Below are 26,871 nucleotides of genomic sequence, written 5' to 3'. Positions count from 1 at the left end.
TATATATATATATATATATATATATATATATATATATATATATATGGGTCTATATGACTTGGTCGACAGTGCTATCAGAACTAAAAAATTAACAAATGCCTTATACAAGCATACTTTGATTCACCAAACTGCCCAGTTTCAATTAATTATTATTGATAGGATTCAGCTGCCGAGGTTCACCAAGGCAGGCTGGCATGATAAACTCAATAATATGGAAGCATTATGGATTACAAAACTGGGTGCTTTGTTAAAACCTGGGTTAAATGAATATGGATAAAGCAATATGTTGATACTATATATTTATATATTTATTGCTGTACTTTTGGGTTTGAACTGAGCTTATTTTTCCCATTTTGCTGGGGATTAATGTGATCAATAATATGTAATATTATTACATTTATTTTTGTCATTATTTTCTGTTTTGCAGAAATGTTTATACTAAACAAAATTTTTTTTTTCCTTTTTTTGGTCACATATCCCGTTAAATCATTCAGTATATAAGGAACATCAGTATGCATCATTTTAACTTTTTCTTTCTGCACTGAGGAAGGCCATTACATTGGCCGAAACCGGTTTGCAGTTTCTCTGTTTTTTTATTTCGTTTTTCAACATGCCACAATAAAGTAGTTTTTTGCTTGCCTAAACCTTTGTGCTGGCTCGTTTTGTTCCCACCTAACACTCTCATACTGAGCCAAGAAGGGAGAACTATCACCCCATTAGCCTAACAAGTCTGATATGCAAAGCTATGGAATGCATCATCATGGACCTAATAAACAAGGATATAGGGAATCTTCAAACTCTGGATCCTACACAGTTTGGTTTTGTGAAGGTTAGATCATGCCTGCTCAACTTGTTCGACTTCTTTGAGTCAGTCACCAGAGCTGGGGATGAAGGCAAAGGGGTTCATACAGCCTACCTTGATCTGGCCAAGGCCTTTGATACCATTCCCCACTCAGGAATCATCGAAAAACTGACTAAGCTAGACATCAACCCCTATATCACTAGGTGGGTTGCAAACTGGCTCACAGACAGAACCCACAGTGTGAAAGTAGCTGACTCCAAGTCAGACTGCTGACCAGTCATGAGTGGAGCCCCACAGGGTTTGGTCCTGGGTCCTCTCCTGTTTTGTATCTACTTCTCTAAAGTCCAGGCCAACATGAAGGGACTGTCTGACAAAGTTCGCACATGATTGCAAGTTGGGAGCTATTATTAACTCCTCAAGTGACGTTGACATCCTAAAGAAAGGCCTCAATGAGACCAACGACTGGTGTCAGAACCATGGCCTTAAGCTCGATGCCAAAAAATGTGTCGTCATCCCCTTTGGGAAAAAACACAGTTCCCTTGAATTATCACATTGATGGTAGTCCACTGAACACAGTAGGCATTATAAGAGATCTGGGAACACAAGTTGACAGCAACCTCTCTTTTGACCAGCACATTGCCACTGTGGTCAGAAAGTCCTTCTATGTGGCACATCTCATTACTAAGGGTTTTGCATCCAGGAAGAAAGAGGTCATTGTCTCCCTCTACTCTTCCTTCATTAGGCCAGTCATCGAGTACAATGTCCCATTTGGCATGTACCTCACTAGACACCTGCAACAACTGGAGAGGCAGCAAAAGTACCTCACAAAGAGGATCCTTGGCCTTAAACACTTGTCCTATATGGACAGACTCAAAAAACTCCAACTATTCTCTGTCTCATATCGCCTACTTAGAGGTGATCTCTGCTTGACTTACAAAGCCATGTCTGATCCAGCTCTGTTAGAAATGCTACATCTAAAGAAATCCCAATCCCTCCGCACCACATGCTCCAGAGACCTCAACCTCATCACCACAATCAACAGAACATACTGGAGGGACAGGTTCATAATCCAGAAACTGCCCATGCTATGGAATAGACTTCCCATACATGTCAAACAGAACACCTCACTGGCCCTCTTCAAGAGAAATATTGATGAGTGGATGGGAAATAGAAAATTTACCCCGGGGATCACTCCAGTGGTTCTAATCAACAGAGGCACTAGGAACTAAGGTTGGGTGGCATGATGCCAGGGTAAGGCTTCAGGGTCATTATGAACCGATGAACACACACACACACACACACATATATATATATATATATATATATATATATATATATATATGTGTGTGTGTGAATATAAAAAAACACACATTCAGTACACGTAAAGTGACTGCTGCATACACTGAACAGACAGATGTTTTGTTGATTAAAAATGCCAGCTTAACAATAATAATATTCTGTCACCACTTACAGTGACAACTTACCATGCAAAAGACACATTCTGCCACTAGCTTTTTCAGAAGGGATATGGATGATTAATCCAATCTGCTAAAGCCACCTGGGAAAAAAGCAGGCAACATTCCCCTGCCACTGACACTAACAACGATCATGACATTATAATGAATGGAACAGCCACGCAAAGATAACGAATGAAAGCAACAAGTTTCTCGACTTTGGTGACTAACAGAAAGTATAAAAGTCACAAACTTAGGGAATCACACTCATTTTAGAGTGGAATAAAACTTCCTCAGAAATTAGTATGACTTTATGAAACCAAAAATATTCACAGACAGTAAGATCACACCAACAGTTAAAGAATTGTTGGCACGGGATCTGCTTAACTCATTAACCCCGAGTACCTTCTCATGGCACCTCTGTGCTTACACCTGAGTGCGCCATGACAAGATAAGAATTGCAAGCCGTTACTCCCAAGTGCCTTCCAGCAACGCAAAAAACTGTAGTGGAGATTTGTAGTTCAGGTTAATGTGAAACACGCTGAAATCATAACTCAACATTTAATTTACCTTATCTAGTTATGATTCAGCATGTTTTTACATTAGGTTTGCATTAAACTTTTACTGGAAAATCTTCAGCAAAAGTTGTTGATAAAGCAAGTGGTGGCAGCCATTCGGATTCTTGCAATCCAAGCCATTACTTGCATAACAGCTCCACCCCCAACTTAATTTTCTATTGTTATCCCCAATAAATAGAGGGTCTAGCAGCAGGTATTTCCTTTCTTTTTGCTGCTATTTGGAGAGCTTACCTGCTACTGGATCCCTCTATTTCATTGAGGCACTCGCGGATTGCATGGAGATTGTTAAGAGACCCATACCGGTTTTGCGGTTTTCACTAGGAGTTCCCATTGCTGATATTCTGCTCGTCTCAAGAACTGCTTTTTTTTCCCTTCAGGTAAGCTACTTGACAAAGACATAGCCAGGTTTTATAGTGTTAGAAACACTGACTTTGTTTTTCCACATGCCAAGACAGTAGCAGCCTTTTATTTATGATTAACCAGGATCGTCATGCAGCAGCTGCTGCTTTCCAACAGCTTGAACAGTCACAAGTAAGGTGAGAAGAGTTGTGTTCATGCCCACAGCCGTTATATGTCTATATGCACGCGACTGACTCGCATGATCTAACTGGGGGTTTACACAAGCAGCTTTTTTTTGTTTCAGGTTTTTATTTTTATATTTAGTATGTATATACTTATGATTTTAAGATGTGTTTATGAGGCATTCTCTTTTGACTGTGTCAAACGAAGTGGTGGGGGGTAAGGCGTTATCGCAGCAATGTTTATTTTATTTCCCGGGACAGTACTGCTCCACATGCCATGATGAAAATCATAGTAAATGTAATTCTGATTTATTCTATAATAACTACATGCTGAACATTTTCTCTGAGCTGAAATGCACTACGCTGCTTTTCGATTTGTTACAACTAAACATCCCGGTATAGGCAGTAGCAGGTTATTAAAAAAAAACTTGGGGGCGTGTTTGTTGTAAAAAAACTAGCTGGATTTCTTTCTAAATTTCCTCTAAGTTGCGTGCGTCCGGCGATGATCGGTGCCTCTTGCGGTATGTTTTTTTTTGCAGCAGGTTATTAAAAAAAGAACTTGCGGGCGTGTTTCATGTAAGAAAACTAGCTGGATTTCTTTCTAACTTTCTCTAAGTTTTGTGTGTGTGTGTGTGTGTGTGTGTGTGTGTGTGTGTGTGTGTGTGTGTGTGTGTGTGTGTGTGTGTGTGTGTGTATCCAGCGATGATCTGTGCCTCTTGCAGTATGTTTGTTTTGCTCAGTGCCCATTGGTTGGCCGCAACCCTGGCTGTGATAAAAAACAGGTCTACTTGTGTATTTCTGCTATATACCAACTTTCTTATTCTAACCGTGTCTATGTTGTCGGTGTTATGTTACTGTTTACATAAACTGCATTGTATCTAGATTGCAATAGAATTGTCAGGATTGTATATTTTCTTTACGTTCTGCTTTTCTGTAGACACTTGCAGCTGTACCGCACAGTGATTAGCGTGCTGTTATAAAGTCATATTGTCGCATTGTTAATCCTGGGCAAATCTTTTAGTCTGTTACTGTCATATTTGTGAGACTAGAGATTATACAAAGATGTAGACCACACTTCCAAATATAGCCAGCTGTGATTTAATCTATTTCATTAATGCTTCTGGTTTTGAATGACATAAAGTTCCCAAGAATGCCAGTCAAGTGGCATGTAACCTCAGAATTGTTCTATGAGTTCTTACACCTCTCTCAAATCTTAAGCACCACTGACTATATCCACATACCCATAAAACTCACCCCAGTGATGATGCTAAAATGTATTCCATCTGGAAGAGGTGGGATTCGCTGAACTTCCAGTTTGTAAGCCTGGCTAATGGCAAAATTACCTGAGTTTCAGCAGCACATCAGGCAACTAGCACAATTCATTTATTTGGAAGATGTGTATCTAATGCCCATGTTTGCTAAGAGATGCACACCAGAAGAAAATCTTGTGTGTGAGTATGCAGGAAGAATAAGTAATATCATTATGTCAAAGCATAAGTCATGACAACTATATGTGTTTGGTTTTCTTTAAAAATTGACTTGACACTTCTTTCTTGATAGATGCATTTTGTAGTATTTCCTTACACGTTTAGATTCTAGCTCCTAAGATAAAGATGACAGAAAATGCCTATTTGCAAATGCACTTCTGAAATCATATTTCAGTACTGCAAAAAATAATTATGCTTAATGCCATGATACAAAATTATGGAAGCAAGGCCCAAGAAACTTTAAAAAGTACTTATTTATTTATTTTTTATTGACATTTGTTAACAGGGTTAGTCCATCTGGGCTAGTAGCCCATTTTCAGTGGAGACCCAGGGAGAAAAGCTTCAGTTACACAAACAATTTACAGTATATAATTTTTATTCACACTCCAAGATAGTACAGTTACCAATACAGTGAGTCAAAAAAGATAAAAATAGTGAGAAACATACAGAATAAAACTTTACAAGTAGCATTGCACATAAACAGCAAAATCAACAGCAAACTTTGAGCTATCAATATTTAGAGATTGCATTTACCAGATAGAATACCAGTAGGTTAGAAAGTGAAAAAGTTTAGACTAGTACAAATGCACATATGATGGGAATGAAATACAATAGTGTGGAGGAGTTGGTTAGGGTCCTGAGAGGGGCATGTCTTGTTAAGTAGATAAAGCTGGAGGTCTTTTTTAAATGTAATGGGTGGGTAATGGAAGCACATGCCTAGTTTCTGGTGAGTTTTTTTATACAATGGAGTATATGTACTAGGAAATGCAATTTAGAGAAGAAGGAAGAACAAAGTGTTACTGCAAATATCATAACCCAAAGTATCTTCCTTTTTTCGTAATTCCCAAGTTTAGGCAAATCATATGTTTTGACCCTTAGTTTTAATTGTAGTAATACTTTTTTTCTGGGAGAAAGATGACCTAAATTCTGCCTTTTGAGAAGGGGAATTAGATAATACCATAGGGTATGTGACACCACAAAATGTAGTGAAAGCTGAACCATACCTGGAAATACTGTCAAAATGAGCTCTGTAGTGCATAATGATGCTGCCTGTTTTATAATAGTTATCTAGGTTCATTTAGTTGAAGTTGCTAGTTAGCCTTCCTCATTTTGGAGACAGAAAGTTGAAAGCTATGCTGTAATGGTGTTTGCAATTTTGTGGAAGAACATCTGTTCTGCATTCATACCATCCTCTGCATCTCTGACCCTTTACCTGAATGCACTTGTGCTTTGACAGAGTTTTAGAGTTTCAACCAAAATGTACCTGTACTGCAGCTGTATTTCAAATGCTAAGTTGGAATGTTTTGACATTGCTGGACTTACCACTGTCATCCATAAAGACAAAATACAGAGATAAGCAAAGAAGATAGGGAGTAATTACTTATTTAGAAGTGATTTAACAAAGTAGAGATATAAATCATGGTGTGAGAAGAATAAATTTAAGATAGATTTTGGTTTACTCTGCAACTGACAGACATAAGTATATTGAATAAGTGCATGCTTTGCCATTGTCTGTTTCCTGTTGGAACTGTGAATTATATTGGGCTGCTGTGCAGTCTAGGCTTGTTATATGCATTATTTATTTAGTTACATATTGATAACTGAGATGTCAAACTGTGATGAAGCCCACTTCCACTGGAGACCCAGAGAGAAATCCATTATCGAACCTGTTGCTCTAGTAAAGTCTTTTTAAAATCATATTGAATTAAAAATGAATAAAGATTGGCTTTGCCACTGTAGTCTGCTAGTGTGCTATTTTACTCTGAGTTTTTTATTCTGTAGTCTCTTAGGCTATCTGTAGTGCTGCTTGCATGATTGGCATTTTCTGTGTGCTGCATAGTCCTTTCGTGTTTACATTTTTAGTCTAGCTCTTATACTTAAAGAGTTATGAACATTTGTTTTCTGTATGGTATTACAAATGGATTTTCTGAAAATGAGCTCAGGCTGCACTGTTGTTCCTATGGTGGAATTAAGCAAGCAGCTTTTCCTGAGCTGCTCCGGAGTGAATGAGTTAATAAACTTTTGCATCGCACACAACGCATGCTGAGCAATTTACCCTCATTACAGGTGCGAGTCCCTTACATTGCTGCTTAGCTATGCATTTCTGAACCGCTGGTGTGGTCATCTTCCATCCCATAATATAAATTCACCAAGTCTGTTTCAACAGAACTCTCCATTACGAAAACAATGACATGCTGCAATTGATAAAGGAAAAAGGCGTTCCTACTGGTGGCAAAGGCTCATTTTATGGACAGAGAAGGTGTGTAATGGAATGCTAATGTTCACGAGGGCATGAATAATTAGCAAGTGTGTGGTTACTGAGCGAAAACGAAGGACTGGGCATGTAAGAATGGCTTAAACAGAAAACTTCAGTGGAATTGATGGGCAAATTGTCATTGAAGACAGCAAGCGCAAGAGTAAGTATTGCTATCAAATGGCTTGCTGTACAGATACCTGGTCATGAATATCTGCAGAGACAGAGGGAATAATATTTTTACCATTAAGAAATGCAACTTTAAGGTGATAGGGGCGTTCTAGAGGGGGAAAACATTGATCAGTAACAGATAAGTTATGCAGTTTCCCGTAGTTGTCCTTTAAGTAAAGTCCCATACCATATCCTTGCTAGCTATAGGTCCCCATCTATGATAGGTCCCCATCTATGACCCAAGATAACCATAGCATATACTTGAATTTACTGGAGTCAGTCATCATTCAGCCCAACACCAAATTCTTGGGTGATTTCATCTCATCATTATCATCAACAGCCCCCCTTTTCCCATTTTCTACATGGAGTTGATGTGATGTTAACTGTCAGAGTTTATATCACATAATCGAAACTCAGAACATCGAACACGCAAATGCGCAAATTTTCACATAATCGAAGTTCCTGGATTTATGTCACACTACAATGAAGATCGGGAATTTTCCGCTTTCCCCACTGTAGTGCAACCTTGGAGTAGGAATATATATTTAGCAGGGGTGTGGGGGGCTAATACAGTATTGGATTATGTGAACATTTGCGCATTTGCGCGTTCGATGTTCTGAGTTTCGATTATGTGATATAAACCCAGCTGTCACCATCCCTCTCTATTCAGTGCTACTCTCCTAGCTTCCTTGACAGTCTTACCTGATTGCCGCAAGTTTTCTCACACACAATCCATCCATCTCTTTGCTGGATGCTCTAATTTCCTCTTGCCTTCTTCCTGTCTGTCCCAAATCTTTTTCACCAGATTGTCTTCTTCTTTTCTGCACAAATATTCAAACCAACATAATCTGTCCTCTGTAACTGGCACGCCTCTGCCTTCTGCTCTCATGCCCTCATTTCTTTATCTGTCCCATAGTGTGCATCTTACTACCCATCTCATGCACCATAAACTGAAATACATACACAGCCACAAGATCAAAGAATCCTGGATTTTGTCAATGCAAACACCCTGGAACATCTAGTCTGCACACCTACTAGGGCTGCAAATATCCTGGATCTGATACTCACAAATATGAGGGAATGGTTGCACCCCTCAAGTGTAACGTCCTCAATGGACAGATCAGATCACAAAGTGGATTCCGTTGAAATAAATATTAAGCCCAAACTCCCAGCAAACCCCAGAACCTTTAAGACCTTTTCCAAGGGTAACTACCTCCTATTAAGCGATGGCATAGCTAAATTCCAAGCCCCCCCCCACCCAACTCAGAGAGCACTGTGGTCTATGCGGAAGTATTTATGGAAATCCTGTGCAAACATACAATTAAGTGCATATAAACAGCAGTACCAAACCAAAATAAACTCAAAAAAAAAAAAACCTTTGTTGGACACCTAGTATAAATAGGTTGCACAACAAAAGAAAGAAAGAAAGAAAGAAAGAAAATCCTGTCCTACAATAAGAAGGGCTATGCTCAAAAGACAAAAAACTCTTTCATCAAAGCAACTTGGGGTACTTATCGAGTCCACCAAAGTCAGCTTTGAGGCAAATATACCATTCCAGGGTAAGGGCAACCATAAGGCATTTTTTCAGTTTTGTATGTAAAATTAAGGGGAATACCCAACAATATGTTGAACTAATAATAAATGGAACTCCTTATCCTGAGTAGGAGGATTTATTTATTGACATATTTAACATTTGTTTGCAGGGAAAGTCCAACTGGGACAGAGCCCATTTTCAGTGGAGGCCCAAGGAAAAACGCTCCAGATGCATGTCTTTGGAAATAGGATATAGCTAATTTGCTGGCTGATAAATTTAACTCTAATTTCATCCCCCCCTCCCACCACAGTTATCCTCCAGGAAATACCCTCTACCATTTCTATCCCAACTATCAGTAAAGTGCAGGTCTTCACTACACTCTCCAAAGCTAAAAACACTGCATCAGTGGATCCTGATAATATCTCAGGATGCCTACTAAATAGCTTGAAATACACAAAGGGGGACCAACAACAGACCCAGGGAACTACAGACCCATAAGTTTGACTTGTCTTAAAAGCAAGGCCATGGAAAGAATTGTTATGGACCTGATTAACAAAGAAACAGGAAATCTTTAAACACTGGACACATCCCAGTTGGTTTCATCAAGAGCAGGTCATGCTTCTAGTGAGAAGGTCACTAGACCAATGGATGAGGACAAAATGGTGCATACTGCCTATGTCAACCTGGCAAAGAGATTTAACACAATACCTTACTCAGCTACTATAGAAAACCTCACATATTTAGGCATAAATCCCTATGTCAACCAATGGATAGCTAATTGGCTCACAGAAAGGATACATAAAGTTAGGGTAAGGGAATTCGTCTCCACCAAGAGGCCTGTTACTAGTGGTGCCCCACAGGGCTCAGCACTGGGACCTCTCCTGTTTGGAATACATTTCTCTGAAGTCAAGACATATATAGTGAGCCTTTGGCTTACCAAATTTGCTGATGCCTGCAAGCGGGGTGCAATCACTGACTCTCTCAAAGATGTAGATATCCTCCACAAGAGTCTTATACAGACAAATAACTAGTGCCAGAACCACAGCCTAAAACTCACTGCAAAAACAAATGCATAATTATACCCTTTGGGAAGACAACACCCCTACAAATTACAAACTTAACAACATTCCCCTAAGAGTAGACCCAGTGGTAAGGAACTTGGGAACTCAGGTTAATAGTAATCTGACCTTTGATCCCCATGTGTCCATGGTGGAGAGAAAATCCTTCTATCTGGCACAACTTATAAGTAAGTGCATGGCATTCAGATCTAAGCAGATCATAGTGCCCCTATACTCAGCCCTCATTAGACCAGTAGTTGAGTACAGTGTACCCTTAGGCATGTACCTGACTAGGCAATTGTAACAGCTGGAGTAACCACACACGTTTCTCATTAAAAGAATACAGAGTGTAAATAATATGTCCTATGGGGACCACTTCAAAGCCCTGTGCCTGTACTTGGTCTCCTACAGACTACTACTGAGGCGGCGATATATGCCTAACCTACAAGGCATTCTCAAATTCAGCTCTGATGGATCTGCTAAACAATTTGCAGAGCAAACAGCACAAGAGTCGTGAAAGTGTTGCAATGCTAGGAACACTGCTCTCAACTCCAAGACATTGATGTGCAAACTGGATTCCATCTCTGACCAAGCACCTTGGACAGTTCTTCCCTGACACAGCCCCCCCACCCTATCAGGGAAGCATCCGTGGTCACTGTGGCTGTTGGAGGGGGGAGTGCAAACGGATGACCTACAGTAACTTGGTGGCTATACAACCACCAAAGGAGGTCCTTTTTGCAAGTATTTGTCAGTAGAATCTTGTGTGACATTGGAGGTTGTTGATAAGACCACTGTGTGAAGAGTAACCACTGGAGTATCCTCATGTGCATGCGCCCCAGAGGAACCACTATGAGAGTCACTGCCATGGTGCCTAACAGCTTCAGAACTTGGAATGCAGGGACTTTCTTTTCCATCAACAAAAGGGATACTTGGTTTCATAAAGAGATTACTCGTTCTTGAGGCAATCTGACCAGGGCGGTGGTGGTGTCTAGATCTGCTCCTATAAAGGAAATATGCTGCATCAGCAATAAAGCAGATTTTTCGAAATTTAAGGTTATGCCCAACTGGGAGCACAGACTGATAGTGTAATCCCAGGCGTGAATCAGTTGATGCCTGGTGGTGGCAGTGAGGAGCCAGTCGTCGAGCTATGGAAACACCCGGAATCCTAAACGTCTTAGGTGAGCCTTGACAACTGCCATGCATTTGGTGAACACCCTGGCGGCTGTGGTGAGACCAAAGAGCAGAGCTCAGAATTGGTAGTGACTGGGCCCTAGCCAGAAACGCAAGTGATCTCTGGATGGCCTGGCCATTTTTATGTGGTAGTACACATCCTTGAGATCTATCGAGCATATCCAATCAAACGTTTCGAGAAACAGGATTAACGACTGAAGCATGACCATCCGGAACTTTTCCTTTTTGACAAAGAAGTTGAGATTGCTAAGGTCTAAGATGGGTCTCCAGTCCCCTGTTTTCTTTGGAACTAAAAAGAACCTGGAGTAAGTTCCGGATCCTATTTGGTCTGCTGGGACTGGCTGGATGACTCTTTTTTTCCAGCAGCCTCTGAATTTCTATGGCTGCTAGACTCCACAGACTGGGTGGAACGTCTGGGATTCTTGTCCAAATGGAAGGGAATTCTGAAAAGGGAATGATGTAGCCTCTGGTGATTATGCTTTTTACTTAGAAATCTGATGTACTCCCTAGCCTGGCATCTGGGTATAAAGCTAAGAGACCCCTGACTGCCTCCAGAGTAGGACAGTCAGGCCTACTCTCAGGAGCGCTGATAGGGTTTGCCAGGGAACAGCTCTCTGTCACCCTGGTTCTGCAGACCCCCTCTGCCGCCTGGGCGGTGTCAATCATTATACCCCCCTCCTCTGCCCCTGGAGGGGGTTTCACTATGTGTGTTCTGGAAAGCTCCTTGGGACTTTCGGAATCACATTTTTCCACCTCTCTGCCCTTTGGGGTATTGTCTAGTGGGGGTGGAAAAATGGACTCCTACGGCAGATAGAGTCTTTTCTTCCTGCTCACACCTAGTGAGTGTCTCCTTGACTTTGGGCCCAAACAAAGAAGAGCCATCAAATGGGGTATTCACAAAGGAAGATTTGAAGGCTTCCACAAAGGAGCATAAGCGCATCCAGGATTGGCTCCGAAGAGCTATTTCTGAACCCACTGCCCGGCTCAATCCCTTGGCTGCATAAGAAATGAGCCTCATGGACGAGTTCACGATGGAATTAAATGTGTTAAGCTGTGCCATCACTTTCTGGGAGACAGCATCACCTGTGTTGCCCTGTAGAGTGTCTCCAAGCTCTTTTAGGAGATCTCGTTGAAGACGGGTAAAATGGGTTAAATAGTTAAGCAATCTCATTGCAAATGTCGCAGAACTAAAGATGCGTTTCCCATATCTGTCCATCATCCTGAAATCTCTATTAAGAGGATGGACAGAGGAAGACGTGTCTGACATCTCTTTCTTGGTGGCTGCTGCCACCACCATGGCATCAACGGGAACCCCTTTTGTGAAAAAGGACTTATCCTGAGGGCAGGTGATAAATTTGTTGGGCCTCCGAGGAACCGGTTCCATTGAATCAGGAGACTCCCACGCCTTTCGAGCAATCAAGTCCATTAATTCATCGAAAGTTGGAGTAACCCGGGAGGTGGAGGGCTGAGACCCAAAAGCCTTCAGGAGCACCGACTCATCCTCAGTAGGGGTAAGGGACTGCCAGTCACCCCTCTGCCTTAGTATTTCAAGGATGTCTGCAAAAGAGACATCCTCAGAGGAGGACCGTGGGGACCCTTCTGATTCCTCCAAGTCGGTGTCTGATGTTAAGGATTCCTGGGGGGAATCTAAATGCCTCCTCTTGCACAGTCTTTTCCTGGGAACGTCATCAGTGGGGGCATCTGGTGAAGTCTCAGTCAAGCAGGGGTCACTCAATGGGGTCACCTGAGGCTCTGGGTCTCGATGCTTAGTGGGAACGTGTGGTGTAGAGATAGAGTGCAGCTCTTTAGGGGAGGAAATTGAAGGAACTGAAGAAGTGAGGGTTTTAGCAGACATGACCTTCCTCATGGCATCGAAAGCACTGTTTTCCCGACCCCGAGGAGTTTGCCGGTTCCGAAGAAGAAGGCAGCTTCCAAGGGGCCGAGACCACGGGCTCCGAACCAGAGGACAGAACCGAGCTAATTTGCGCTGAAGCCCCGAGAGGGAGAGTTGGAACCAAAGCGTCGGTTCGACTCCCCCCTTGGAACCGGCGAGAGACTGTCGGCTCCGAGACTCTTCGATCGGCACCGAAGAAGTCAAGGTCGAAGGAGCCGAGAGCACTGGAACAGGCCTCGGCTCCGAGGGTTCCACCACTATCGGATCTTCTCTTTCCGGTCCAAACTAGCCTCGGAGGAGGAGCAGAACTCGTGGAAGGAGGGGACGTAGGCTTCGAAGCCAACTGGGTCGAAGCAGCAAGCAATTTGGCCATGGCCGGGTTCACCAAAAGTCTCTGTACCACTCAGTCCATATCGATGTCAGAAAGGGCACCGGAAGAATGGGCCGAAGGAGCCGAAGAAGCCACTGACTTAAGGAGCGGAGATTTCAAAACCTCCAACACCGGTTCCAACACAATGACTTGGCTCCGAGGTAAGATCTTGGTGCATGGCTCAGAAGGCTGTGGAGCCAGCAACCGAGTCTTGCCAGAGGTGCTCGGAGGCGAAGACATGTGCTCCGAAGACACCTTAGATGACTTTGACCCCTTCGAGGACTTGGAGGTCTGGACAGTCTTATCCAATATATCCTGGAAGTCCGATTTCAACAGTCCTCTATCTACCAATTTCCTTCTCCTCTCTAATAACACCCTGCCACTGAAGGAATGGCAGATAGAGCAATCCTCCTGTAAGTGTAGCGGACCCAAACAATAAACACAAGAACTATGATTATCCGTGATGGTCATCTTTTGTTCACAGTCACACTTTTTGAGACCAGATTTTTTCTTTTCTGACATTATGAAAAAATTGCTCCAATAACACCTCAAAAACTGCTTAGAAGTTCAGATCCCTGAACTGCAATAACTATAGAAAGAAAAACAAATGCTCAATACAGCCTAAAAGGCGATAGGGTATTAAATTTGACAGAGCCCTGTCAAGAAGAGTAAATCAAAAAGGCTAAAGGCCTAGGAGCAATCCGCTCCGAACTAAAAACAAAATACTAACAAGATTGCCTTCTCTAAACCACCAAAAAGGAAGGAAAAAGTGAAGCCTCACTAAATATCAGATCCCTGATAGATATTAAAGTCTAAATATGCAAATATGTAATAAAAAAGAATACTGGCCCAAGCTTCTTCAGAAGATCGTGTGATCCGTTGCAGCGGCAAACTAGATCTGGGATTTGGCAGCAGAGCATCATGGGATAGGGACTGTGTCTCGAGCTTCTAAGAGATCTAGAGCTTGGAAAGCGGCCGACTCGGAGCCGATCCCATGTGTAAGAACAAATGGCGAGATTGAACAACTTCACATCAGAGCTTTTCTCCCTGGTCCTCCGCTGAAAAAGGGCACTGCTAAGTCAGATTTTCCTGGTAAACAAATACCAATAAATAAATAAATAAATACGTGTCTGTCTGTGAACTTGTGTCTAGTGTGTAGAACAGGAAGACATGTGTAATGTGCTGCCACTGTTTGTGCAATCTGTGGGTTAGTGGCACAGCTCTCCTCTGCTGTACTGTCTAAACTGTGCTACTTATTGGGGGGGGGGGGGGGTGCAGATGAATTTGTGTTCCTCCTGTTGTATGCTGTGGTTTGTCCTACTATGGGTGGGGGTGGGGGGTTGCAGGGTTAACTATCTCCTTTCTACTGACTGCAGTGCTTTATGGCACTAATGGGGGATACATGGAAGTCTGTGTTGTCTTTGCTTCTGCTTGTTAGGGGAATGTTGCTGGGCAGGCTTTTTTCCTACCTGCTGTCATTTGCTTTTTAAAAAACATTGTATTTTTCACAGGGGTGGCCTTCTGATGTCAATTTCTCTATTCAAAGGGTTGAGTTGTTTGTAGGAGGAACTTACGTCTCCGATTGCATTACAGCACTGTCACACTTCTATGCAGCCTTATGTGTTGCACACTGGAGCCTTCACAGAGCAATAAGGACAACAAGTACCTCACTAATTCCTTTGAGTCTTTTCTTTCCATCCATAATTATTTTTTCTTTGTTGTATAGCAAGTGTTAAATGTAACGTGTTGCATATTTATAACTACAGCATCATTCATAGCAACAATATCAAAAGTGCCATGTTAATCAACCAATATATACTGAGACAAATTTCCACTGTCCCAATGGTGACAGTACTTTAGAATGTTAAAAAGCATAACCTACTGGTTTACATGTTAGTTGTTTCTCAACTGAAAATGCTTGACACATTAAATATGTGCAACACAGAACTGATCTTGTTGCTTGTGTTTCCTCCAGGAAACTGAAAAGAAAATGCATCCATTTAAATATCATGGCCATTTCAGTGTGCGGAAAAAATTATATGCATTCCTTTCATTCCTTACAAGAAACTGAATGAACTGTGCACAGAATAATCAGATCATGTCTTCTCAAATGCTATGATTCTAAAACTAATGCACAGCAAACCATCCCACCCAAAACACAGACAGTCAAACAACATTCTCTTGAAGGAAGCTTTCTCTGTGCTCCAAGTTTAGGGAAGTATTATGTAAAACTGAAACTATAGAGGTCACATGATGCCACTCACCCACATCTTACTACAGGCTGGCACATGGGTAAACCTAGTTCTGTCTGTCGGAATACAGTGTGAAATTATTTAATCAGCATGAACTTCCACATCCCACCATGTGACAATTCTGTTTGCACTCCTCTACTTTCATATGTGCATTGTGCTATTCATTCTATGGCTCATACTGTAAGTCTTCAGCAGAATGCTGTGCAAATACCCTTGGGTGTTAGTGGAGTCCAAAGATCCTTTCAGCAATGCTATCATGAGAGATTCTGGCATTTTAATTACAAAGTATTGAAGCTTTGCTGTGCATTACACATATCCTACAAAAAAGTGGATTAGAAACTCCTTGAACATTAATTGCTGAGGTTTCATGATGTCTTTCCAATTTGGGAATGCATAATGTGTGAGGTCCTCTGACAATAACACCCTGTTTCAAAGACTTGAACTTACTAGTGGTCATATCATATAGGATATACACCTTCAAAATGGCATTGGGTATGATAAGAAAGACATTTTGCAAACAAAAGACCTATAGGAAATGAAATGAGATCTTTGATTGTAAATACAGTTCAAATATTTAAGAAGAAAGGAAATAACTCTTGATTTTTTACCAGTTTTATAATGGTTAATGAACTCATACACTCCTTTTCTTGGAAAGTTTCTTGGCATTTGTTTGAGACATAGATGAGATAAATAGAAACAGAGGCTATATCACTATCACATTTCACTATCAATGCCCAGAGCCTTAACAACAAATGTCACCGTGTACAAGCCTGGATTAATCACAATCAACTCGACATCCTAGCCATCTCTGAAACTTGGCTAAAACCCCATATCACTGACTCTGAAATATTACCTCCTGGTTACCATATCCTCAGAAGTGACCGTTTAAACAAAAAAGGCGGAGGCTCTACTCTAATTTACTCCAATCTTCTCTCTCTAATTCCTCTTCATATCCCTACCCCTAATTTAAAAAATTCCGAAATCACAGCAAGCCTTCTCCGATTAAATAAACATAAAAATATCTGCTTCATTTCCTTATACATCTCCCCAGGCAACAATATCTCCACCCTTGAAGATATTCTATATTGGGCCTCAACTCAAATAAAATATGAAACCTATATTCTAGGCGATGTCAATATCGACTGGAATAAAATTAACACACCATCCCCCTCACTTTCCAATAATCTTCTAAACTTCACCCAAGTAATCTCTTCAACTACTCGCCCTAACAAAAATCACCCCCAGGGTCCATCTTAGATTGGATTCTAGTCTCCCATCCAAACAAAATCACTCTCTGTGGCACTATCCCTGACACCTTCAGTGACCATCTCCCTGCCTTCATCCATCGATCAAGTAGCTCCATCCAACACCAACATCTCTACATTCAAACTCGTAACCTCAGCAACTTCAACCCCTTAATTTTTTCTAACATCTTTAAACAAATTAACTGGCAACCTCTAAATACCCTCCCACTCGACAATGCTGTTGAGCATTTTAACTCTATCTTCCTAGATACTCTTAACTCCCTAGCCCCCCCTAAGAAATAAGCGAATCAAAACTAATTCTGCACCATGGCTGACCAAAGAAACTAAACAAATTATGCGTTACAGAGACAAATCCTGGAAGCTCTATCAGAAAAATAAATTGTCCTCTACCTTACTCCTATATACCCAACTCCGCAACCAAGCAAAAAAACTTATTACCAAGGGCAAAAAAACTACTATAATAAACTCCAGTCCAATAACAATAAAAACCCAAAACAATTTTGGAAATCAGTCAACTGTCTACTTCATCCCAGATCTCAAAACAACCCTTGCCCTAATCTATCCGACAGTGAATTGAGCTCCCACTTCAATACCTTCTTTACTGAATCCATAGCTAAGCTAACCAAAACATTCCGTAATAACAACCCACCTAACTCCCTTTTCACTTCACCCAACAACACAAACAACAGTCCCCTCAATTTCCATCTCAAACCTGTTTCCACCACTTTTATAAAAAAGCTTCTCTCCAAGCTAAAGCCATGCTCTAATGCCCCTGACAACATTCCCTCTTCCTTCCTCAAACATGCAGCTGAAGGTATTGCTCTCCCAATTAGTATTCTGATTAACAGATCCTTAAATGAGTCATATGTACCAAAACTATGGCGTTCAGCCTACATCCTACCTCTTCACAAAGGAGGCAAAAACACCACTATTTCTAACTTCCGCCCCATTGCTCTACTCTCTCCAATATCTAAAATTCTAGAAAAATGTGTCCACCACCAACTTTTACCTTATCTAATTCAAAATAACCTCCTAACACCCACCCAGCATAGCTTCTGTCCTGGCCACAGTATCATAACTGCCCTACTATCCTTCCTAGAAACTGTCAATCAAGCACGAGACTCTGGACTCATTGTATCCACAGTACTGCTAGATCTTTCAAAAGCCTTTGACACCATCTCCCACACTCACCTTCTTCATCATCTGGCTAATCTCAATCTCTCCCCAAATACTCTCTCCTGGTTCTCCAGTTACCTATCTGATAGATCTCAAGCAGTCAAATGGAAGAACTCCTTCTCTTCCTTCTTGCCTACACCTACTGGCATTCCTCAGGGGTCCATCCTTGGACCCATGCTTTTCAACATCTTTATAAATCTTTCAACATCTTTATAAATAACCTTCACACCTTCATCCCTGACACCACATTCATCCAATATGCTGATGACTCTACCTTGGTCTGCTCTGCCCCAAACTTTCCTGAACTACTGACCAAAACCCAATTAGCCTTTACCACTACAGAGAACTGGATGCACCAAAACCACCTTTCTCTCAACTCCAATAAATCCAAAATACATTTTTTTCTCCCCTCAAAGGTTTCCTCTTTGGACAAAAACACTTTCAATGTCCTATGCCAAACTAACACTGCCATTGAAGTGGTCCCCTCTGCAAAACTCCTTGGCATTACCATAGATGAACACCTCAAATTTGATCTTCACATACAACAAAACATAAAGAAAACCCACCAAAAGCTAGGTATGCTATATAGGAACAATCACTTTCTTTCCATCTCCACTAGGCATACCCTGGCAACCACCTACCTCCTACCTTCCCTTCTATATGGAGCCCCTCTTCTAACCAATGTGTCTGTTACCAACACCTCTAAGCTTGCTATAATAAGATCTCTAAATTTGTCACCAAATCCAAAACATCAACTCACCACTGCCTCAGCCTTCATTCTCTGAACTGGTTAGAACTCCCTAACCACCTAGACTATCTACAACTAACCACTGCTCACAAACTAATATTCTCCCCTGATAAATGCCCAGCCTTAAAGGACATCCTTCCTCCATACATCCCTAAAAGATCACTGAGATCTGAACACCAAAACCTAATCTCCATTCTTAAACCCAAACAACCCGCTGGCCAGCTTTTACTCTCCTTTTCTCTAGGTAAAAATGGAACTCTCTGCCTCCTTCACTTAGGACTATACCCAAAACTGAATCCTTCAAAACTCAACTTTTAAAAATGGAACTCTCTGCCTCCTTCACTTAGGACTATACCCAACACTGAATCCTTCAAAACTCAACTTTTAAAAATGGAACTCTCTGCCTCCTTCACTTAGGACTATACCCAACACTGAATCCTTCAAAACTCAACGTTTAAAAATGGAACTCTCTGCCTCCTTCACTTAGGATTATACCCAACACTGAATCCTTCAAAACTCAACTTTTAAAAATGGAACTCTCTGCCTCCTTCACTTAGGACTATACCCAACACTGAATCCTTCAAAACTCAACTCTTAAAAATGGAACTCTCTGCCTCCTTCACTTAGGACTATACCCAACACTGAATCCTTCAAAACTCAACTTTTTCTTCACCTATCTTCCAAATGGAAATGCTCCTGCTTTCACCCCACTTAAATTCTATGGACTCCCCACTAAGCTCTCCTTACCCCCACTCCACTATACTCTCATACTTATTCTTATTTCGCAAAAGATCCAGAACTAGCAGACTTTAATTGACTCCAAGCATGTAAATATTGTTTCATAAAAAAAAAAAAAAAACACTCTGTCGTCAAGTTGTTAAACTGTCTCAAAATGTATATTACAACCTGCAACTCTCGAATGTATGAACCCCACTTTTGTATTTCATTTTGTAACCTTTATTTTCTATTTTGCAACCTACACTGTATGGTATTTCACTTTGCAATCTTTATTTGCATTTTGTAACCTATATTGTATTATACTGTTCATGGAGCTTTTCTCCCCGGGCCTCCACTGAAAATGGGCACTTCTTGGCCCAGTGGACTTCCCCAGTAATCAAACTGAAAATAAATAAATAAATAAATAAATATCACAGATGTACTATGAAGTCTGATGACTTCCTTGGAACAGTGTGATTTGTCCATAAGGAACAAATGTTTGATAACTTAAATGTTCTGGCAGTGTGCTCTAACAACGTGATAGAATACTCAAACGTTTTGTCAGCTACTTTTGCAGAGGAACGGAGCTTTGACTATGGACAAATCAACACAGACTTGGAAGCAAAGTCAATTACCATATGACAGAACTGGGAGGATGGTTGGAAACGAGTGTCTGAGACCATACTGACCAAACATGGGAGGACAGAGGCAGCTCATCCTGCTAAATTGTTGACATACGAAATTCACCCCGGGGATCACGTCAGTCACCCTGCTAGATAGGGATCCAGGGAAGTAAACATTGTGGGAAGAAATATCCAGGGATTTTTTATGGCTGGGCTTGTATAGGCCCTAGGGCTGACAGCCTAGTACTAACCTATGAACCTATGAACCTATAAGTGGTGCAGGCCAAGTACCAGTGCAGTAGAACTTGAACTGATGATGGGTTGTCCCAACTTAGATTTTGAAAAAAAAAAAAAAGAAATAAACAACTGGTCCGACTTCATGAAAGCTTTTGCTCTATGGAGATAAAATCTCAGCTGTCTATGTACATCCAATAAATGAAGGCTATATTCACCTTTATTAGAAATTTTGGAAGAACACTGGTTAGGTTAATGGACTGGTTAAGGGCTAATTCAAAAGCTACTTTTTCAAGAAAAGATAGATTAGTGCGAAGAGAAATGCTGTCTTTATAAAAAATTATATAAGATGGCTGGCAAAATAAAGCCTGAAGCTCCAAAACTCTTTCAGTAGACATAATGGCAGCTAGGAAAATGTTTTTCCATGACAAAAAATTGAAATCAGCCTTTGCTGGGAGTTCAAAGGGAAACAAAGTCAAAGCCTGAAGAAGAATCATCAGGTCTCAAGGAGGGGTAGGGTCCTTGATAGGTGACATGAGCAAAAATCTATCTTTACAGAAAGCTTTGCATAACTTAAGGGAGGCCAATGACAAATGATCTTTGTATACATTAAAATTGGAGATGGCATTTAGCTGTACTTTGTAGAGTAACTTGCTCCATTAGGAAGAATGGAAGCCAGAAATTATAAAAGTGACAGAATGGGTGTTGAAAAGGGGTCTAGATTTCTCTCATTAGCCGAGACAGAGAATAATTTCCATTTACTCTTGTATATCTTCTAGTGGAGATTTTGTGAGAAGAAGTAAGGATGTATACAACCTGGGAAGAAAGCCTGGACTATTTTGCCATCACTGAAAGTACAGAAACCATGTGGTCATCATGAGGGGTTGTACATCTGGGTCAGGGAGCCCACAGGCATGAAACAAAATATCTGGAAGGGGATCCAGAACCCAAGAAGTCTATATCAAATGAGGCCAAAGGAATGGGTACCACACTTTTTGAGGCCAAAATGGGTTAATGAGGATCACCATGCTTTTACTTTGAATAGCTTTCTTTAAAAACTTTGATATGAGAGGTGTGAAAGGACAGGATATAAAGGAGTCAGGGGGCCAATCACGGATCAGAGCATCCCTCTGTGACTCCCCCTTTGGGATAAGGGCAAAGAGCCTGCTGCATTTGGAACTGTGCAGCATGGCTGGCCCCACTAGTGAAAAATATGTTCTGCCACTAAAGAATTGAGAGACCACTTTTAATACACAAGAATAGATCTGCTCTGCTTGTCCGCTTATCTTTGGACTTCCCTGGAATGTATATTGCTAAAAGAAAGTGTTTGGAAGAGATCACCTTTTGCCACAATCTGACTGCTGCTCACCACAAGGGGTAAGACTGGGTTGCCCACTGAATGTTGATGCACCAGATCACTGACATGTTGTCAGTTTGTATAGCAACCATCCCTTGAGGTAGGATGTCTTGAAAAGCCTGCAATGCTAGACGGACTGCCCTCATCTCAAGGAAGTTGCTGTGAAAGTTGGCCTCTAAGGGAGACCCCATGCCTTGAACTGCAGGTCCCAGGTAATGCCCTCCCCAATCTATGAAGTATCTGTGGGCACCATGGCCTTGGGCAGAGGAAGAACACAGAGGTGTCCCTGTGAAACAGCTGATCCACCAGAATATATGCTGTTGGCAGATCTTTGTGATTTGAATATTAGATGTCATGGGATGTTGAGACTCATAGACTATTGGACTGTTGTAATCCATTGTAGTACACTCATGTAGTGTCTTACTAAGGGTAAAAGGGTGATGAAGGCCACCACTGACCTCAGAAGCTGAAGGACCAGCCTGTCTGATGGTGACTGAACAGACAGTAGAACTTTCACTTGAAGTTGTAATTTGGACATCTCTGGACTGAGGAAGCTGAGCTCCTTGAGAAACTGTATCCAGATGAGCTCCTATGAACTCCAGGGCTTAGGAGGAAAGGAAGTGAAATTTTGTCATAGTTGACTGTGATGCCCAGGTGCAGACATAAATGGAGCAGGCAGTCCCTGGCATGTGTCAGTAGATGCCTGGAGGCATGAGAAGCCAGTCATCGAGGTATGGAAACACCCAGAATCCCAGCAATGTCAGCTGAACTGCAACCACTGCCATACATTTGGTAAACATCTGGGGGGCTGTGGTGAGACCAAAACGCAGGACTCTGAACTGAAAGTAACTGGCTCCCAGCTAGACATGAATGTATATCCTGTATCGTCTGTCTATTTTTATGTGCTAACACAAATGTTGGAGATCTATTGAGCACATACAATCATCCTTTCTCAAAGGAGGGAGAATGGACTGAACCATGACTATTCAGTACCTGGTGTATTTGACAATTGTTTTAAGTGGCTTAGATGCAATATTAGCCTGAGGTCCCCTATCTTCTTTGGCACCAAAAAGAATCTTGAATAAGTTCTGAATCCTCGTTGGTCTGGTGGGACATCCTAGATCACTTTTTTCTTAGCAGCCTTTCTATCTCTGAGGCTTCTTTCTTCCTCTCTTAGGGTGGTACATCAGGAATTTTTGTGGGTGAATGGGTGCAAGGAAAGGAAAAGGTAGAAGGAAATGTTATAATCTCTGGTAATTATTCTTTGCACCCAGACATCTTTGGTGAAGGATATCCAGGTATCCAAGAGCAGAGATACGCAGCCCCAACTGTCTTCAGAGTGCAGCAGTCAGGCAACAGTTCAGGAGCTCTGTAAAGGCTTCTCAGTAAAGGGGCCTCTGAAGTCTTGGTTTTTTGGATCCCTCTTCCATGTGCATGACATATGCCATTTGAGTTACACCCTCTACCATGGAGGCATCTATCTCCATTGCAGTCCTGACAGAACCCTTGTGATTTCTGGAACTACCTCTTTCTACACCATTTCTGGTTCTGGAGAGGGTTCTCTGAGGGGTAGAAAAACATATCCCTACCGCAAACAGAGTTTTCCCATCATATTCACTCTTGGAAAGCATCTCTTTAACTTTGGGTCCAAATAAGGTAGATCCATCAAAGGGTGTATTGATGAAGGACGTCTTGTAGGGCTCCTCAAAGTCACATAGGTGCATCCCGGTGTGCTTCCTAATGGTAATGCCTGAACCTGCTGTTTTGAAACACCTTCTGTAGTGTGTGAGATCAGATGCATTGAGGCATTTGACAGGGACTGAAAGGTGGCCAGTTGTGAGGTGATGGTCTTTTTATCCTCCCACCAACACAGACTCTGAGAGGGACTTGGTAAGATCTTTCTTCAAATCCTTCCGAAACTTTGTGAAATGTGCCAGGTAATTCAACAACCCAGGGTAAAGGTCACTGAAGCAAAAATTTGCTTCCTGACTCTCTCCAATGCCCTAGACTCTGTTAGGGAGATTGAAAGTGTGATTTACCTCAGCAACTTCTTTTTAGGTGACTGCAGCAACCACCATGGCATCAGCTAGGGGACCTTTGCTTCAATGGGAACAGTCCTTAGGTGCAGCTAGGTATTTGTCTGTTTTTGGAATGTGCCCTGTCATATCCAGATCCTTCCAAGCCCAATGGGAAATGAGGTCCACTATTTCATCTGCCAGGGGTACCATCCAGGACGTAGCTGAGCTGGTTCCAAAAGCCTTAAGAAACACCGACTCCTCCTGGGAAGGGGGTTCGGAAGACCAGCCACCTTTCTTCCTCAGAAATTTGAGAATTTCTCTGACTGAATGAGACATCAAGGGGTGACCAGGGGAACCCCTCCCCTTCACTGAAGTCATTGTCTTCTTTCAAAGCCTCCTGCGGGAAATCAGTGTGCATCCTCTTGCATATACGCTTCTGGGGAATTTCCTTGTGGGATGATCTGAGAAGGACCCAGACGTGTGTGGGAAGTCCTGAAAAAGGACTGCCTTCAGGCAAGAATGGACCAGCTGTCTCAATGGGACAGAATAAGCAGACTCAAGACCCAGGGCAGACAGCTGTAGAGTGGGAGAACCTGATGGGGGTAAGGATGTCCTGGCTGCAGTCATGTGGAGAGCTCTCACCACTACCTTGAACATAGGCACTGATGGGGAGCCCAGGACCACACCAGTAGCCAATTTCAGCTTGATTTTCCGTCTTCTACTACTGCTTGATAAAAGGTAAGAGAGATATATATATGTAGTACGCTGAATTAAGATTAGAAGCAGAGGCAAAAAGAGAGTAGAGTTCTCTTCTTCAAACCAGAAAAAAATCAATACTGTTTACAAACAGACATACTGTAATCTTCCAAGTACCTTATGAAAATGTTAGACTGAAGTACAAACAACATGAATATTTATGACGTTCAAGCAACAGTTACGAGAAGTGAACAGCTTGACTCCCTATGCATGTACTGTTAAAACACGTTTAAAAGCATGTGGATGATTTGATATCACATTTGAAAACTAGAGTAATGCTTACTGCTGGTCGGGGTATAGGTTTTTGTGGCTTCTTCGATCCAAGCTTTTTCATTGCATTATAATACTTTTTTTGTTCTTCTGTCATGAAAATGTCCTGGCCTCCAAAGTAAAGAAAACAATACAAATCTGGTTATAATCATATACAAGACCATCCCTATATAATGCGAGTAGACTAAATGGCATTTTCATTTCAAACAGTAACTTTTACGCAGGTTTGTGAAATAATGTGCAAAAATATGAAATAAGATTGCACCGATACAACCTGGCAGTGTCAGGTGTAAAGCAACTAATACAGAATACTACCTGCAATCCTGTGCTATAAATATATTATAAAGATTAGCTTAAAAGCTTACTTTAAAGCTAAATGTTTTGGAACTGCAAAGAAAGGCAAACCGGCTTCTGTAGACATTAGTAACAAAATCACTTGCAAATACTAGTAACACTTTTAGTTAGGCTTAACCATTATGACCTATTTAACATTTGCATTTCCTACAGTTGCAATATAAATTACAATAATGGAATAAAAACACCAGTCCTACTGGAAAAATGCTGAGTGTCTGGAAGGGATCTGAGAAACACCAAATTAGTCTGGCACAGAACAAGCAAAAAGATGCAGAATATCAATGAAGTCATCACCAGAAGGGACTTGAAGGGTGATGACAAAAAAAATGCAGAATATCAATGAAGTCATCACCAGAAGGGACTTGAAGGGCGATGACAAAAAGATGCAGAATATCAATGAAGTCATCACCAGTGGGGACTTGAAGGGTGATGATAAAAATATGCAGAATATCAATTAAGTCATCACCAGAGGGAACTTGAAGGGTGATGACAAAAAGATGCAGAATATCAATGAAGTCATCACCAGAGGGGACTTGAAGGGTGATGATAAAAAGATGCAGAATATCAATGAAGTCATCACCAGAGGGGACTTGAAGGGTGATGATAAAAAGATGCAGAATATCAATGAAGTCATCACCAGAAGGGACTTGAAGGGTGATGACAAAAAGATGCAGAATATCAATGAAGTCGTCACCAGAAGGGACTTGAAAGGTGATGACAAAAAGATGCAGAATATCAATGAAGTCATCACCAGTGGGGACTTGAAGGGTGATGATAAAAAAAATGCAGAATATCAATGAAGTCATCACCAGAAGGGACTTGAAGGGCGATGACAAAAAGATGCAGAATATCAATGAAGTCATCACCAGTGGGGACTTGAAGGGTGATGATAAAAATATGCAGAATATCAATTAAGTCATCACCAGAGGGAACTTGAAGGGTGATGACAAAAAGATGCAGAATATCAATGAAGTCATCACCAGAGGGGACTTGAAGGGTGATGATAAAAAGATGCAGAATATCAATGAAGTCATCACCAGAAGGGACTTGAAGGGTGATGACAAAAAGATGCAGAATATCAATGAAGTCGTCACCAGAAGGGACTTGAAAGGTGATGACAAAAAGATGCAGAATATCAATGAAGTCATCACCAGTGGGGACTTGAAGGGTGATGATAAAAAGATGCAGAATATCAATGAAGTCATCACCAGAGGGGACTTGAAGGGTCATGACAAAAAGATGCAGAATATCAATGAAGTCATCACCAGAGGGGACTTGAAGGGTGATGATAAAAAGATGCAGAATATCAATTAAGTCATTACCAGAGGGGACTTGAAGGGTGGTGATAAGCCAATAACGGATAAGTTTGTTGAAACAGGCAAGCTGTATAGCATATTGGGTTGAAATGATTAACAAATTAACTATTGCATGTATACCTGGGTGGGATTCCTACATCTGACTGATTTTGTGAGTCATTTAAAAAGGCCAGAAAAAAAATTAATAAATTCATCACAAAAACAGACAACTGTAGTAAATTGAGCTTACCAAGACAGCAAGACTAACCTAGAGCTTGACATAAATTAAACAGTTGAATATGAGATGCTAAAATGGAAGTACATAACACTGCAAAACAAGTGATTAGTTGGCAATAAAATGCTTCAAAAGCTTTGTTTATTTATTTACTTTTGCTGGTGTCCAAGTGATTCACCAAGTCTATGGGCTTCTTTTCAACGGAGTCCTGAGATGGCATTTTCATAGCCTACACAAATTTGGTCAGTCGACAAAGG

The 26,871-nt window shown here is 41.4% G+C and overlaps 1 protein-coding gene across 5 annotated transcripts in view; it reads right to left on the bottom strand.

Moving 5' to 3' along the window:
* The window catches only part of LOC122804756 (sodium channel protein type 2 subunit alpha-like), a 2,239,151-nt gene that overhangs the window by 150,728 nt on the left and 2,061,552 nt on the right, over positions 1–26,871 (bottom strand). For all 5 annotated transcript variants that reach the window (XM_044074821.1, XM_044074820.1, XM_044074819.1 and 2 more), the window contains one exon: positions 24,744–24,848. In XM_044074821.1, coding sequence (XP_043930756.1) covers positions 24,744–24,848 — 105 coding nt within the window. The remainder of the gene's footprint in view (positions 1–24,743; positions 24,849–26,871) is intronic.

Source organism: Protopterus annectens, chromosome 6.part0 (genome assembly GCF_019279795.1).
Source record: "Protopterus annectens isolate FY-2018-M chromosome 6.part0, PAN1.0, whole genome shotgun sequence".
Classification (NCBI taxonomy): Eukaryota; Metazoa; Chordata; order Ceratodontiformes; family Protopteridae; genus Protopterus; species Protopterus annectens.
This window is presented reverse-complemented; position numbering and strand designations above follow the sequence as displayed.